The sequence below is a fragment of the Oncorhynchus gorbuscha genome, unplaced genomic scaffold (assembly GCF_021184085.1).
Source record: "Oncorhynchus gorbuscha isolate QuinsamMale2020 ecotype Even-year unplaced genomic scaffold, OgorEven_v1.0 Un_scaffold_1867, whole genome shotgun sequence".
Lineage (NCBI taxonomy): Eukaryota > Metazoa > Chordata > Actinopteri > Salmoniformes > Salmonidae > Oncorhynchus > Oncorhynchus gorbuscha.
Genome location: NW_025746524.1, coordinates 10,384 through 27,037, shown reverse-complemented (window position 1 = coordinate 27,037; position 16,654 = coordinate 10,384). Strand labels below are relative to the sequence as shown.

Here is a 16,654-nt window from a genome sequence, read left to right as displayed (position 1 = left end):
CAGAACAGTCCCTGTACTGACCAGATACTGCTACTAGCAGAGAGATACAACCCAAGAGGCCAGAACAGTCCCTGTACTGACCAGATACTGCACTAGCAGACTGAGATACAACCCAAGAGGCCAGAACAGTCCCTGTACTGACCAGATACTGCTACTAGCAGAGAGATACAACCCAAGAGGCCAGAACAGTCCCTGTACTGACTAGATACTGCTACTAGCAGAGAGATACAACCCAAGAGGCCAGAACAGTCCCTGTACTGACCAGATACTGCTACTAGCAGAGAGATCTCCAAGAGGCCAGAACAGTCCCTGTACTGACCAGATACTGCTACTAGCAGAAGATACAACCCAAGAGGCCAGAACAGTCCCTGTACTGACCAGATACTGCTACTAGCAGAGAGATACAACCCAAGAGGCCAGAACAGTCCCTGTACTGATGATACTGCTACTAGCAGAGAAATACAACCCAAGAGGCCAGAACAGTCCCTGTACTGACCAGATACTGCTACTAGCAGAGAGATACAACCCAAGAGGCCAGAACAGTCCCTGTACTGACCAGATACTGCTACTAGCAGAGAGATACAACCCAAGAGGCCAGAACAGTCCCTGTACTGACCAGATACTGCTACTAGCAGAGAAATACAACCCAAGAGGCCAGAACAGTCCCTGTACTGACCAGATACTGCTACTAGCAGAGAGATACAACCCAAGAGGCCAGAACAGTCCCTGTACTGACCAGATACTGCTACTAGCAGAGAAATACAACCCAAGAGGCCAGAACAGTCCCTGTACTGACTAGATACTGCTACTAGCAGAGAGATACAACCCAAGAGGCCAGAACAGTCCCTGTACTGACTAGATACTGCTACTAGCAGAGAGATACAACCCAAGAGGCCAGAACAGTCCCTGTACTGACCAGATACTGCTACTAGCAGAGATACAACCCAAGAGGCCAGAACAGTCCCTGTATGATCCAGATACTGCTACTAGCAGAAATAATGATTTCAAGAGGCCAGAACAGTCCCTGTACTGACCAGATACTGCTACTAGCAGAGAGATACAACCCAAGAGGCCAGAACAGTCCCTGTACTGACTAGATACTGCTACTAGCAGAGAGATACAACCCAAGAGGCCAGAACAGTCCCTGTACTGACCAGATACTGCTACTAGCAGAGAAATACAACCCAAGAGGCCAGAACAGTCCCTGTACTGACCAGATACTGCTACTAGCAGAGAGATACAACCCAAGAGGCCAGAACAGTCCCTGTACTGACCAGATACTGCTACTAGCAGAGAAATACAACCCAAGAGGCCAGAACAGTCCCTGTACTGACCAGATACTGCTACTAGCAGAGAGATACAACCCAAGAGGCCAGAACAGTCCCTGTACTGACCAGATACTGCTACTAGCAGAGAAACAGAAAATTCTACCTTGTAGATACCCTATTTCTTTCAAAAGCCAAGCAGGACAAGACATAACTGAACTCTGTGACCTCGGCACCAGAGATGAGCTCATAGGTGAGTCACCATGGGAACGTGTGGGTGTGCTCAGCACTCAGGATTGGGTTATGCTCATTAGGGCATGTAACAAAAAAAATGTTTTACATTATGCAACGGAGCAAAAATAAATTGAGCTTCTTATTGGACAATTCCAGGCAATCTGTCCCTGTTTCAGTCTGTTTTTCTTCCATTTGGTGCCTAATGAACACAACCCTGGAGTATCTATGTCTCCATGCAGAGCAGACTGGCTCCACAGGCTAAACTGGCTCTCTGATCCGCATCATTGATAGCACAGCACTCCTGATGAAATATTAGTGTCTCTTGGCATTGGCCTTATGAAATAGCAGGTGGCATTTGCAGGATTTAAAAGATTACAGTGTTCTACTACCTGATGAGGCCCATGAAAAAGATTTTAAAAAGCACTTTACAGTTAAGTATGACATACTGTGCCTCGTCCTCTCATATCACTGACATCTTGTAAGAACGGGAAGCTATATTCCAAATGTGCTTATCAAATCAAATCAAATTGTATTGATCACATATACATGGTGAGCAGATGTTATTGCTGGTGTAGCGAAATGCTTGTGGGACTAGAAGTGAGGCAGTCATCTCAAACAAAACACATTGCAGGTCCTCTTACATTCTCCCAAGAAACACTTACGGAAGAAGGAGGCAGCCAGACTTCCTGAGGAATCTAAATGATCCATAAGGAGAGTGAAATGATTTCATGATGGAAAACAGTAGATTTTATGTTGACTGGATCCTCTTAAGTCTTCTCAAAATCCAGGCAGTTGCTATTCATTGGACATATGAATTACTACGCTGAAAATAAACATCACTATTTGAGAGCCTTGACTTGTATAGCATTTGCATGGATCAAGGTTAATGGCAGGGCACGTCCACTTGAATGAGTCATAGCATTAAGAAATCATAAATAATCTGTAACGTACTTCCTGGTCAGAGGACTCAATAAGCTTATGGAGACTGTATTATAACCTACATTATGATTAGATGCAGGTCTCACTCTGTTGAGGTAGATAAAGCTATAGACTGGCATTGGTCAGATGGGCAGTGTGAGAGAGAGAGAGAGAGAGAGAGAGAGAGAGACAGAGCCTCAGTCAGGGAATTAGGCCTAAATCCCAAAATATGATGTTATTCTGTCAGCCTGTCTGTCTGTCTGCCTGTCACTCACTCAAGGTTCCAGTCTCTTGTTCTCTCTCGATCTCAATCTCTCTCTCTCTGATACAAACATTTAAATCTTCACCAGATTTCACTCTATTGTTATGCAATGACCCCAGTTTGACTTCACTAGAGTGTAAACAGACACTGATAACTCTGATAACTGAAAAGAACTGAGCACTACAGTAGCCTCCTGTACTTGCATGACAGCGTCTCGGATTTACATACAGAATAATACGAAATCCTCTGAGACCAGGCTGTGCAGTGAACATGATCGCTAGTCTCCAATCACCCAAATCAAAACACATGTACACAATCAAGACAGATTATTCCTATATTGACCTACCCGCAACTTTATGGTATATGGGTTTATGGTCTGTGATTAACTATCCGTCGTCTAATGCGAGAGTGTAGCGCTGCTTGCGTGATGAAACGCAACGACCTTGTTCATAGCCTACCTGTCTGGAGGATCGCGCGCGCCACCTGACCTGACATACTTGAGACATTGATGCGACCATAGTAGCCTAGACTGTACCTGCAGCTCCGCAATCCACACAGCTCCCGTTCCCCGGTCTCTCCAACAGCTTTATCATAAGCTGTTTATTATTTTCTTGATCTGTAGCCATGTTGAGAATGTATTTTCCAATTAAATTAATTGATCGACTCCAAAACCTCGAAAGTGAAGGCTGACTGACGGCTGTTCTAGCGGAGTTAAATAAGAGCCACTGTAGTTGTCACTCACTGGACACCGGGGGCAGTGATGTGATGGAAACACGATCACATCTAAGACAAAAGAAACAGTGTCCACGTCGCAATAATTATTATGAAAACATATATCCAACGAAATGTACAGCTGAATATTCCATGTGAATTCCACCCTACTCTTACTCCCAGTTCCTGCTCTCTATACACCAGTGTTCTCTATCTCCCTTTCTCTTTCTCGCTCTCTCGCTCTCTCTCAAAAGTGAGACCTCAAGCGGACATTCAGTTCCTGAAAACATTTTCCAATACAAATAATTTCCCTTCCGTTTTGCTTCATCTTAATCGATAACTTTATTGATTCTCTGTAGCTCAGGCTGGTTGAAATGTCATGTTAGCAAAAACGGGCATTTACCTGTTCTGGAATGTTTAGTCCGCTGAAAAGTATAATGGAATTTGTGCAACCAACTGACTAAAATGTATATTCGGTAGAAAAAGACGAATCAGTAGGTGCCCATTCGCATCACTTGGAGCGTGGAGTGGAGCATCAGTCACATACTGTACGTGTACTACATTATTTATGGTTCCGTTCCCTCCACCTTTCCTTCAGATGAAGAATATTGAACACTAGAGGGCGGTAGAGCTGCATCTTGTGTTCAGTTCTCATCGATGGCGCTGTGGTGGAGAAGGTTGAAAGCTTCAAGTTCCTTGGTGTCCAAATCACCAATAAACTAGAATGGTCTAAACACACCAAGACAGTCGTGAAGAGGGCACGACAACACCTATTCCCCCTCAGGAAACTGAAAAGATTTGGCATGGGACCTCAGACCCTCAAAAGGTTCTACAGCTGCAACATCGAGAGCATCCTGACTGGTTGCATCACTACCTGGTACGGCAACTGCACGGCCTCCAACCGCAAGGCACTACAGAGGGTAGTGCGTACGGCCCAGTACATCACTGGGGCTAAGCTTCCTGCCATCCAGGACCTCTACACCAGGCGGTGTCAGAGGAGGGCTCTAAAAATTGTCAAAGACCCCAGCCACACCAGTCATAGACTGTTCTCTCTGCTACTGCAGGCGGTACCAGAGCGCCAAGTCTAGGTCCAAAAGGCTTCTCAACAGCTTTTACCCCCAAGCCATAAGACTCCTGAACAGGTAATCAAATGGCTACCTAGACTATTTGCATTGTGTCCCGCCATCCCACTTGTTGTTGATTCTTCACAAAAAAATACAGTTTTATATCTTTATGTTTGAAGCCTGAAATGTGGCAAAAGGTCGCAAAGTTCAAGGGGGCCGAATACTTTCGCAAGGCACTGTATATGTACATATTACCTCAATTAGCCCGACTAACCGGCGCCCCCACACATTGAGTCTGTACCGGTACCACCAGTATATAGCCTCGCTACTGTTATTTTCACTGTTATTTTACTGTTTTTTTTATTTCTTTACTTGTCTATTGTTAACCTAATACCTTTTTTATTTATTTAAAAAAGTACTGTTGGTTAGGGCTTGTAAGTAAACATTTCACATTTCACTGTAAGGTCTACTACACCTGTTGTATACTCTGCCAGTAGGCTGAAACTTGGCCGCAAGTGGATCTTCCAGCAAGACAATAACCCCAAGCACACATCAAAATCCACAAAGGAAATAGTTAACTGACCATAAAATCTACATTTTGCAATAGACATCTCAGTCTCCGGACTTGAACCTCATTGAAAACCTGTGGTCTGAATTGAAGAGTGCAGACAAAGTACAGACAAATGATATCAAGGATCTGTTAACGATTCTGAATGGAGGAATGGTCTAAGATCCCTCCCGATTTGTTCCTCAATCTCATAAAACATTCTAGAAAAAGGCTCAACGTTGTTATCCTAGCTTGGGGAGGGTGCTGGAGTATTGAAAACAGGGGATCCAATCATTGCTATCCTTTTGAGATTTGTTTTCTTACTTGTTTAACAAAATCTCTTTCTCTGAGCAAATTTGTTAATATAAAATGTTTTTGTTTTTTAAAATGTTGAGCATACAATATAGCTCAGTATTTGTATTTGTTTTTATACAGTATTTTTTGCTCATCTTTATCAAAGGATCCAATAATTTTGGGCACCACACAAAAAATGTACTACAAAAGGCCCAAAACCAAAACATTCAATCCAAAACCAAAGGCCCACATGTACCTCAAACTCCAGCAGCCTCACAGCTCTGAGAACTGGCACACTGATTGATCACCTGCACATGTGCATAATCAAGGATTCCTGGCAGAGCACAGCACCTGACCAGTTGGTGCTGCCACCTGGCGATTGATTGTGGAAGTGGTAGTGTAGTGCCATGCAACTTATAACTAAATTACCTAACCTATTCCATCACAGCATGTGTGTCTAGCTAGCCAATAAACTTAGGGTGGCATATAGACTTACAGAATGCACTGCAATTATTATTACATTTTTATTAAAGTACTTGAGTGTTTGTAAACTAATAATATTGCTATTTTCGACAGAAGGAAGGGTCGACACTATCTGGCCAAGTTGCAAAGTCAAAGCGACTAACCACATGTGTGAATAAAAATATGAATTACAAGCAGTTTATGAAAACAATATCAGGGGCAACATTAACCAGCAGCCATCGAGTAAACCTTGCACCAGGGACATTAGGGATGTAATCATTATGCCGATTCTGTTGCAAAACGTTTCGTCTGTTGCAAAACATTTCTCCAAAAGGAAAACACAAACGAGTTCATTGGACAAATCCAGGTAGGCTCCTCTCCGCTTTGTTACATTTGCTCTGTTTTCTTTTGTTCAGTTCTTATTTAAGAATAAACCCAGTTCCATCAGCTCTGTACTGCTCTGTGTTTTAATTTTACACCAGCAGATGGCAGTATCTTCCCCACTTGGTATCTCTCCTAATTCAATATGAGCCCTGTACCAGTAGGTGAGATGAGACTGGCAGTCTAATTCTGGAAGCTTTTGGAGAGGCCCCAGTGTTGAGGATCAGAGTGGTGGATGTGTTGTTACCTACCCTTATCATCTGGGGGCGGCCAGTCAGGAAGTCTAGGATCCAGTTGCAGAGGGAGGTGTTTAGTCCCAGGGTCCTGAGCTTAGTGATGAGCTTTGAGGGCACTATGGTGTTGAACGCTGAGTTGTAGTTAATGAATAGCGTTCTCACATAGGTGTTCCTTTTGTCCAGGTGGGAAAGGGCAGTGTGGAGTGCAATAGATAATTGCATCATCTGTGGACCTGCTGGGGCGGTATGCAAAATGGAGGGTGTCCAGGGTTTCTGGGATAATGGTGTTGATGACCAGCCATGACCAGCCTTTCAAAGCACTGTAGTCATTTAGGCAGGTTACCTTAGTGTTCTTGGGCACGGGGACTATGGTGGTCGGCTTGAAACATGTTGGTATGACAGACTCAATCAGAAAGGAAAGGTTGAAAATGTCAGTGAAGACACTTGCCAGTTGGTCAGCGCATGCTCGGAGTACACGTTCTGGTAATCCATCTGGCCCAGCGGCCTTGTGAATGTTGACCTGTTTAAAGGTCTTACTTAGATCGGCTACAGAGAGCTTGATCACACAGTCGTCCGGAACTGCTGATGCTCTTATGCAGTCCAGAGTCCTGCTCCTTGAAAGCGTCAGCTTAGACTTTAGCTCAGTGTGGATGTTACCTGTAAACCATGGCTTCTGGTTGGGGTATGTATGTAACAGTACAACTGTAGACCGTCCCCTCGCCCAGGGTCCCTGGGCGTGAACCAGGGACCCTCTGCACACATCAACAACTGACACCCACAAAGCATCGTTACCCATCACTCCACAAAAGCCGAGGCCCTTGCAGAGCAAGGGGAACTACTACTTCAAGGTCTCAGAGCAAGTGACGTCACCGATTGAAACACTATTTAGCGCGCACCACCGCTAACTATGCTAGCCGTTTCACATCCATTACATGTACGTACAGTCACTATGGGGACGATGTCATCGATGCAGTTATTGATGAAGCCAATGACTGATGTGGTGTACTCCTCAATGCCATCGGAAGAATCCCAGAACATATTCCAGTCTGTGCAATTAAACAGTCCTGTAGCTGACCACTTTTTTATTGACCGAGTCACTGGTGGTTCCTGCTTTAGTTTTTGCTTGTAAGCAGGAATCAGGAGGATATAATTATGGTCAGATTTGCCAAATGGAGGGCGAGTGAGAGCTTTGTAGATGTCTCTGTGTGTGGAGTAAAGATGGTCTATAGTTTTTTCCCTCTGGTTGCACATTTAACATACTGGTAACACTCTATGGTATGGTGTTTCCCTCAGGTTGCACATTTAACATACTGGTAACACTCTATGGTATGGTGTTTCCCTCAGGTTGCACATTTAACATACTGGTAACACTCTATGGTATGGTGTTTCCCTCAGGTTGCACATTTAACATACTGGTAACACTCTATGGTATGGTGTTTCCCTCAGGTTGCACATTTAACATACTGGTAACACTCTATGGTATGGTGTTTCCCTCAGGTTGCACATTTAACATACTGGTAACACTCTATGGTATGGTGTTTCCCTCAGGCACCAAACCACCTTTTTGGACCTCACACCGCCCCTATAATTAAAAAATATATATATATATTTCTGGGAACAGAAAAATGTATTGAGATCAGATGCTTCATCGATGAGAATATTAGCAGAATGTGGGCCCAGTTTCACCTACTTCCCTCCTGTCCCATGCACGACTCGACTTCCTCTCACTACCATAGTTGTAAGGGCATGTTTGAGCTTTATAGCCCTGTGACGTGTCTGGGTTACTGTAATAACCCAGACAACAATAACCCAGATACTACTTGTCAGTGAGCACTGCACTAAGGTATGAAGGTGTAACATGCACAAAATAGCTACTAGCTTTCCGGATCCACGTCAAAATGTCATTTTGCCTATTGATTTAATATTCAACAGAAAAACATTACTGCAGCTGAGTTAACATGAGTTAACATGTTAAAATCTGTATGGATGTTACTTCTTCCTTCTCTTCTTTTCTGTGCCCCGCCCTAAAACATTTTAACTCCCAGTCATTAATTTGCTTGGTTTCAGTACCCACGGCAATCATGAGCAGCTCCGTAAGTAGAAATCAATCATTCAAATTACAATATGAATCATCTTAATATTACTATTAATACCATGTTAATATTACATTAAGTTGTTAAAGATTCATTTTTCTATTTACAGAGGCAGGTACCACCTACAAAAAGGTTAGTGTCAATTGTGATCACTTATGATAGTGTAAGATAAATATAGACTAATATATACATCTATACATATATGCTATGATTTTTGCATTTGTGAGATAATTGTAGATATTATTAAAATAGTTAGTTCAGCAAATGTGTTTCCTTATCTTGAAAGCAGTCTATGGACAAGGGCAGACTGCAATCTACACTTTTATTTGATTAACTAGCCAGTTACAACTAATGCTAATAAGCATTTTAGGACCAAAAAATAAAAGACCTCCCTTTACCCCTTTCAGTATGTTTTAAATGTCATGTCCAGATCATCTCTTAAATTGATTGTCACTCAATGACTTGGTTTTACATTATTTTGCAATGATTATGGCATGATTTAATGGGATACTAGGCATTTTGGCAATGAGGCCCTTTATCTACTTCCCCAGAGTCAGATGAACTTGGAGATATAGTGTTTATGTCTCTGTGTCCATCTAGTATGAAGGAAGTTAGAGGTTGTTTCGCCAACTGGAAGTCTATGGGTATCGACTAGCATGGTAGTCGATAACCATGAGAGGTTGACTTGAAAGTAGTGCCAACTGTCATTTGTTAGCAGTGGCTAGTTAATTGAAACCAAATTGTGGATTACAGTTAGTTCTTATTCACATATTGCATTCAAGCTAAGAAAACAAACTATCTAAAAATGTAATTACGCTGAACAATCCCTTTAAGGTGTTCAGAAGTAGTTAACATTCAGATTTATTTCCAGAGTAAAAAGCACATTTTTTAGGTTATTTTATGCTGTAGAATTTAGTATTTCATTTGTGTTAAACTGTTTTACAAATTTTACAACAAACTTTATTGTAATAAAGGTAAATTGTTAATTACCTAGTGTCGTAGTTGATCAGAGTTGTTAAATTGCTTAACTAGTGAAATTGCACAGCTATAACAAACTATGCCAATATGTGTGCTGAAGAGAACAAAGAAGACAGTGTGAAATAAAGAAACACAACTTGCCTTCTCATTATGAGGGGAAATGGGATAACAGCTCAAACGGAGTAGGGCTGCTTGAATTGGGTTTGAACAGCATTTAAAATACAATCATTACTTACTGTATGTGATCTTTATTAAACTTTACAATACCACTTTTAGGGACCTAACAGCTACATATCTGAAACGGAAGAAAAAAAATGAAGAAAGCTTAAAGTCATCAGGAACAGCATTTATTGGACAGGTTATAAAGTTTTGGAATAGCTCCCTGTGGGTGGGAGTTGACAGAATAGAAGATTACGTGGAAAAGGTACACATCGCCTAATTAAATACACTAATCAAACGCCTAAAATACATTCTCACACATTTAGCACATTTTTGGTTTACTATACATTTCATCAGGTTACAAATGAATTGTTTCCAGAAAAAACATTATTAATTGATCTTGTTATGTTATACATTGTTCATTAATTATGTTATTAATTATTAATGTCTGTTAAAAGTTGCTTCACAGCATCTTTTCTTAGGTCACATTAATGATGTCCGTCTTCTTCCAACTGACTTCTTTGAGTCTCAAGAGGTGATGGACTATTTAGAAAAACGTTTTCCTAAGACATTCGACAATTACATGTCTCCACCCTGTCAGACTCCATTTTCCATTATTCTGACTTTGGTAAGTGTGTAAATGGAATGTACAGTTGAAGTCGGAAGTTTACATACACTTAGGTTGGAGTCATTAAAACTCGTTTTTCAACCACTCCATACATTTGTTGTTAACAAACTATAGTTTTGGCAAGTCGGTTAGGACATCTACTGTGTGCATGACACAAGTAATTGTTCCAAACATTGTTTACAGACAGATTATTTAACTTATAATTCACTGTATCACAAATCCAGTGGGACAGAAGTTTACATGCACTAAGTTGACTGTGCCTTTAAACAGCTTGGAAAATTCCAGAAAATTATGTCATGGCTTTAGAAGTGTACCTGTGGATGTATTTCAAGGCCTACCTTCAAGCTCAGTGCCTCTTTGCTTGACATCATGGGAAAATCAAAAGAAATCAGCCAAGACCTCCGAAAAAAATGTTGAGACCTCCACAAGTCTGGTTCATCCTTGGGAGCAATTTCCAAATGCCTGAAGGTACCACGTTCATTTGTACAAACAATAGTATGCAAGTATAAACACCATGGGACCACGCAGCCATCATACTGCTCAGGAAGGAGATGCGTTCTGACTCCTAGAGATGAAATTTATTTGGTGCGAAAAGTGGAAATCAATCCCAGAACAGCAGCAAAGGACCTTGTGAAGATTCTGGAGGAATCAGGTAGAAAAGTATCTATATCCACAGTAAAACCAGTCCAATATTGACATAACCTGAAAGGCCGCTCACCACTGCTCCAAAACCGGCATAAAAAAGCCTGACTATGGTTTGCAACTGCACATGGGGACAAAGATCATACTTTTTGGAGAAATGTCCTCTGGTCTGATGAAATAAAAATAGAACTGTTTGGCCATAATGACCATCGTTATGTTTGAAGGAAAAAGGGGAGGCTTGCAAGAAGAACACCATCCCAACCGTGAAGCACAGGGGTGGCAGCATCATGTTGTGTGGGGGATTTGCTGCAGGAGGGACTGGGATTGGCATCATGAGGAAAGAAAATTATGTGGATATATTGAAGCAACATCTCAAGACATCGGTCAGGAAGTTAAAGCTTGGTCGCAAATGGATCTTCCAAATGGACAATGACCACAATCTTGCTTCCGAAGTTGTGGTCAAATGGCTGAAAGACAACAAAGTCAAGGTATTGGAGTAGCCGTCACAAAGCCCTGACCTTAATCTCATAGAAAATTTGTGGGCAGAACTGAAAAAAAGGTGTGCGAGCAAGGAGGCCTACAAACCTGACTCAGTTACATCAGCTCTGTCAGGAGGAATGGGCCAAAATTCACCCAACATATTGTGGGAAAGCTTGTGAAGGCTACCCAAAACGTTTGACCCAAGTTAAACAATTTAAAGGCAATGCTACCAAATACTAATTGAGTGTATGTGAACTTCTGACCCACTGGGAATGTGATGAAAGAAATCAAGCTGAAAGAAATAATCCTCTTTACTATTACTCTGACATTTCACATTCTTAAAATGGTGTCTGATCCTAACTGACCTAAAACAGAGAATTTTTACTAGGATTAAATGTTGGGAATTGTGAACTGAGTTTAAATGTATTTGGCTAAGGTGTGTGTAAACCTCCGACTTCAACTGTATTTAACCTGAAGCTTTTGTCCTTGACCAATTTCCACATAATTGTTTTTAGCAATAAACAATGACAATAAAACACATTATATAAAACATGTATTGTCCATGTAGCTTATAATTTGTAGAATATTGCATGTTTCACTTTGTTTGTCTTCAGGCTGTCAGGATTTGTGGTCATGAGAACGAAGATAAAATACAAGAAAATCTTCTAAGTTTCATGGAAGCATTGAAATTGCCCCCCAAAATAAAAGGCGAGAGTAACTACACCAACTACTACACTCTGGAGGCTACTGTCATAGCTGTGTGCTACAACGAAACCCCTGGAACATCATTAACTAACTGAAAACAGCTGGCGCATTGGCGAGACCAAACGGCAGAACCCGGTTCAAAATGCCCTAACGGAGTGTTAAACCCTCAGACCAGTGAAGTACTATGGAGCATCCCTGTCCTGCAGAGGGGAGAGAGCAAGGAGAATTATGATCAATCAGTCATGTCTAAACGTGTGGCATAACTATGTGTCTTATGCAGTGTTGTCATTCAGACATGAACAGGGAAACGGTATCAGCTTCCCTGGCACCGTAAAATGTAGAGCATTCTACAGGAATCACAAGAACAATTGTTATGAAGCCCGAAGGCCGTGCAAGAACTGTGGGGATCTTTTTCTCTCTCAAACCCTGAGACGGACAGAAATGACTTTCCCTACGGAAAATGTGCCGAAACGGAGTGCCTGAGTAAACTAATTTTAAAAGATAAGGATGTCAGGAGAAAAATGATTTTGGGAATCTACTACACAAGGGAAAACCTGAGAGGTCTTAGAAAAATGGCAGAAATAGCTTTGGGACAGAGTCTTATGGCATAAGTCTACTTAGCACCTCTGAACAGTGTGCATTTGGCCGTCATTTTCAAACCACTTTCACTCGAAATGGACAAACTGGAGACTCGATCTTGAACAGCAGGTGAACAGCAGGTTGCCTCGGGAAGGCACTTGAGACTGCAAACTGTGACTGTGTAAACTTCTATTATGTGATCAGGATGTCTGCAGCAATATGAGTTTTGTACACTACACAAGAGAAAATGTCTTAGAAAAATGACAGAAAATGCTTTTGAACATTTAGGTTTTGTTTCACACAGGATTTATACATGGTGTTTTTGCTGTGTTTGACTTGGAAGTTTCCTCTGAAACTACAAGAACAATGGTGTTCTTTAATCACTCAACTGTGATTAAGGCAACTGTGCCATAGTCATAATGCACAAGTAAATGGTTTCTGTCACTGAGAGTTGTGAATTACAGCTCGGATAAACAATACAATTATTACCACTAATAAATAACAGACATAAAAAGAAGCCACCTTGAGAATACAGTTGTTTTACTTTTTGGTTTGGTCTTTGTGTTTGGTTGTTTAATTTTAATTTTTTTATTTTGGGGGATGTTTAATTGTAATAAGCTATCAACTTTGTCCCTTGTTAAATAGTCTGCCATGTGCTTTGTGTCACAGTGGAAAATGAATGAAATGAAAATGAACACATTTCTGATGTGACAGGAAACTGCAGAAAGGATGTGACACTGAACTTGTTTGAATGTATTCAGTGAAACCCCAGCTAAAAGAGTGGACTACAACAACAGACAGCACCATGAATATCTAACCTTGTTTGAATGTATTCAGTGAAACCCCAGCTAAAAGAGTGGACTACAACAACAGACAGCACCATGAATATCTAACCTTGTTTGAATGTATTCAGTGAAACCCCATCTGAAAGAGTGGACTACAACAACAGACAGCACCATGAATATCTAACCTTGTTTGAATGTATTCAGTGAAACCCCAGCTAAAAGAGTGGACTACAACAACAGACAGCACCATGAATATCTAACCTTGTTTGAATGTATTCAGTGAAACCCCAGCTGAAAGAGTGGACTACAACAACAGACAGCACCATGAATATCTAACCTTGTTTGAATGTATTCAGTGAAACCCCAGCTGAAAGAGTGAAAGAGTGGACTACAACAACAGACAGCACCATGAATATCTAACCTTGTTTGAATGTATTCAGTGAAACCCCAGCTAAAAGAGTGGACTACAACAACAGACAGCACCATGAATATCTAACCTTGTTTGAATGTATTCAGTGAAACCCCAGCTGAAAGAGTGGACTACAACAACAGACAGCACCATGAATATCTAACCTTGTTTGAATGTATTCAGTGAAACCCCAGCTGAAAGAGTGGACTACAACAACAGACAGCACCATGAATATCTAACCTTGTTTGAATGTATTCAGTGAAACCCCAGCTGAAAGAGTGGACTACAACAACAGACAGCACCATGAATATCTAACCTTGTTTGAATGTATTCAGTGAAACCCCAGCTGAAAGAGTGGACTACAACAACAGACAGCACAATGAATATCTAACCTGGACTTGAAAATATCTAACACCATGGTTTGAATGTATTCAGTGAAACCCCAGCTAAAAGAGTGGACTACAACAACAGACAGCACCATGAATATCTAACCTTGTTTGAATGTATTCAGTGAAACCCCAGCTAAAAGAGTGGACTACAACAACAGACAGCACCATGAATATCTAACCTTGTTTGAATGTATTCAGTGAAACCCCAGCTAAAAGAGTGGACTACAACAACAGACAGCACCATGAATATCTAACCTTGTTTGAATGTATTCAGTGAAACCCCAGCTGAAAGAGTGGACTACAACAACAGACAGCACCATGAATATGTAACATTGTGTTTCTTTATGACACAAACTTATCTTGTAAATATTTTGAATCCATCAATAAATGAGAATTGTTAAAAGTTGGTTGGATGTTTTAGTTTCTTTCCAGTTTTCTGCTATAACTTGGACCAGATCTCTCTGGCAAAATACATTTGATCTCAAAGTGAAATAAAACCGGTTTTGGGGCGAACTCAAACTCCCACCACCAGTAACAACTACTTGGGTGATGCATTACAGCCATGCTGTAACAGAGAGGACTCACTACTCACTCATTTATTTATTGTAAGTTTAAGTGGTCATCTTTACAAGTGAAGAATGGAGGGCCAAGATAAAATGTCAGTGTGAGTTGATCCCTAACAGCAAAAAATAATAATTGTAGAGTACTCCTACTGTTTCCACAACAAAACAGGAAATGTGGAACGTTTTGATCTGATGTTAGTTAACCTTAAACCGGTTTGGAAAGGCCAACCTAACACAATCAAGAACACCTCTTCTGTCACTGGTCCAGTTTGTACGTTTCCAGATTTTGAACAGGATAAATGCATGTTAATATTTCAAATGTTGTTCAAAGCAAAATAATAAAACAATAACTAAATCCCATGATGTCTTTGTATCAGTGATGACACCATGCACATCAGGGAATAATATTATACCCTTCACCTTTTGGAAGAGAGAGAATGCTGTTTAGTCAGTAACACATTAGTAATAGTTACAACATAATGCATCAGTCGGGAGGAACTCAGGGCATCAGCGGAGCACCAGGTGTTTTGTCATCTGACTACCTTTCCCAGAGAAGTACACACATGCATGACTCAACCTGTTGAGAGGAAAATTACCAAGATGTGTCAGACAGAAACTCAAGGGCAGTTTTGTATTACACATTTTCAGCATATTGGACGATGACTGTATTCATGTTTACCTAATAGTTATTGAGCACTGTGGAACAAATAAATAGACAATATTAACATCAAGTAGAGTTGTTTTTGGTTATAAGAGGACATTTCAGATATATTATATTGACTCAAACAAGAGAGAAGATTGAACCAGTTAGACTCGTCTTAAATGTTATGTTATTGTGTCCATTAGGCCACCAGTTAATGTATTTCAAACATAGTTAGTCTAGTCAGATAAATGTTTTGTGTTATATCTGGATTGTCTGAGATGCCTCAACCATAAAGGGGAAGGTTTAGGCTAAGGCTTTGTAGTCGGCACTCTACAGCACAGTGATAACAACCGGCAACACCCTCATGTTCTCTGCAGTCTGCTGGAGAAACGAAACCTCAGAGCAACAAGCCTCACGTCCTACAGTTAAACACTAGCAGTAAAACAGTGGTAAAATAATAAAAAGCACAGAGATGAGTGATAAAAGGCTGTGTTTGTGTTTGTAATGTAAATGTACTCCCACCTAAAGGTCCATATGAGGGAATTCATCTTTATTGACTCATCATATGAATTTACCAATATCCTGTAATGTACTGTAATCTCTTTCTAAGACCAAACAGGAAGTAGGAAAATAGCCATTGTGGATTTTCAAAAACAAGCTTTTCCATCCATTTATTCTAGGGAAAACCAGGACATAGAGATGCAATTAATTGAAACAAATGCAGTACTATAACATGCTTGATTATTGTTATACTGTACAATGCCAAACACATTTGATACCATTCCTTTTACTCCATTCCATCCATTACACTCCATTCCATCCATTACACTCCATTCCATCCATTACACTCCATTCCATCCATTACACTCCATTCCATCCATTATACTCCATTCCATCCATTACACTCATTCCATCCATTCCATACTCCATTCCATCCATTACACTCCATTCCATCCATTACACTCCATTCCATCCATTACACTCCATTCCATCCATTACACTCCATTCCATCCATTACACTCCATTCCATCCATTACACTCCATTCCATCCATTACACTCCATTCCATCCATTACACTCCATTCCATCCATTACACTCCATTCCATCCATTACACTCCATTCCATCCATTACACTCCATTCCATCCATTACACTCCATTCCATCCATTACACTCCATTCCATCCATTATACTCCATTCCATCCATTTCCATTCCATTATACTCCATT

General features: G+C 40.8%; 1 protein-coding gene and 1 long non-coding RNA gene across 5 annotated transcripts in view; one reads left to right on the top strand and one right to left on the bottom strand.

Moving 5' to 3' along the window:
- LOC124024454 (arf-GAP with dual PH domain-containing protein 1-like) overlaps window positions 1-3,956 on the bottom strand; it is a 33,615-nt gene extending 29,659 nt beyond the window's left edge. The window contains exons 1-2 of one of the 4 annotated variants that reach the window (XM_046338349.1): window positions 3,794-3,955; window positions 3,215-3,462 (exon numbers count right to left, since the gene is read on the bottom strand). In XM_046338349.1, the coding sequence (XP_046194305.1) occupies window positions 3,215-3,305 (91 nt within the window). In that variant the 5' untranslated portion in view covers window positions 3,306-3,462; window positions 3,794-3,955. Of the gene's footprint in view, window positions 1-3,214; window positions 3,463-3,793 lie in introns of those variants that run through there. The other 3 variants (XM_046338354.1, XM_046338352.1, XM_046338353.1) reach the window with 3 other exon arrangements.
- A 4,380-nt stretch (window positions 3,957-8,336) lies between these two features.
- On the top strand, window positions 8,337-12,127 carry LOC124024456. Its single transcript, XR_006836982.1, has 5 exons — window positions 8,337-8,467; window positions 8,577-8,599; window positions 9,722-9,869; window positions 10,087-10,232; window positions 11,969-12,127. It is a non-coding gene; the product is annotated as an uncharacterized LOC124024456 (long non-coding RNA).
- The last annotated feature ends 4,527 nt before the right edge of the window (window positions 12,128-16,654 follow it).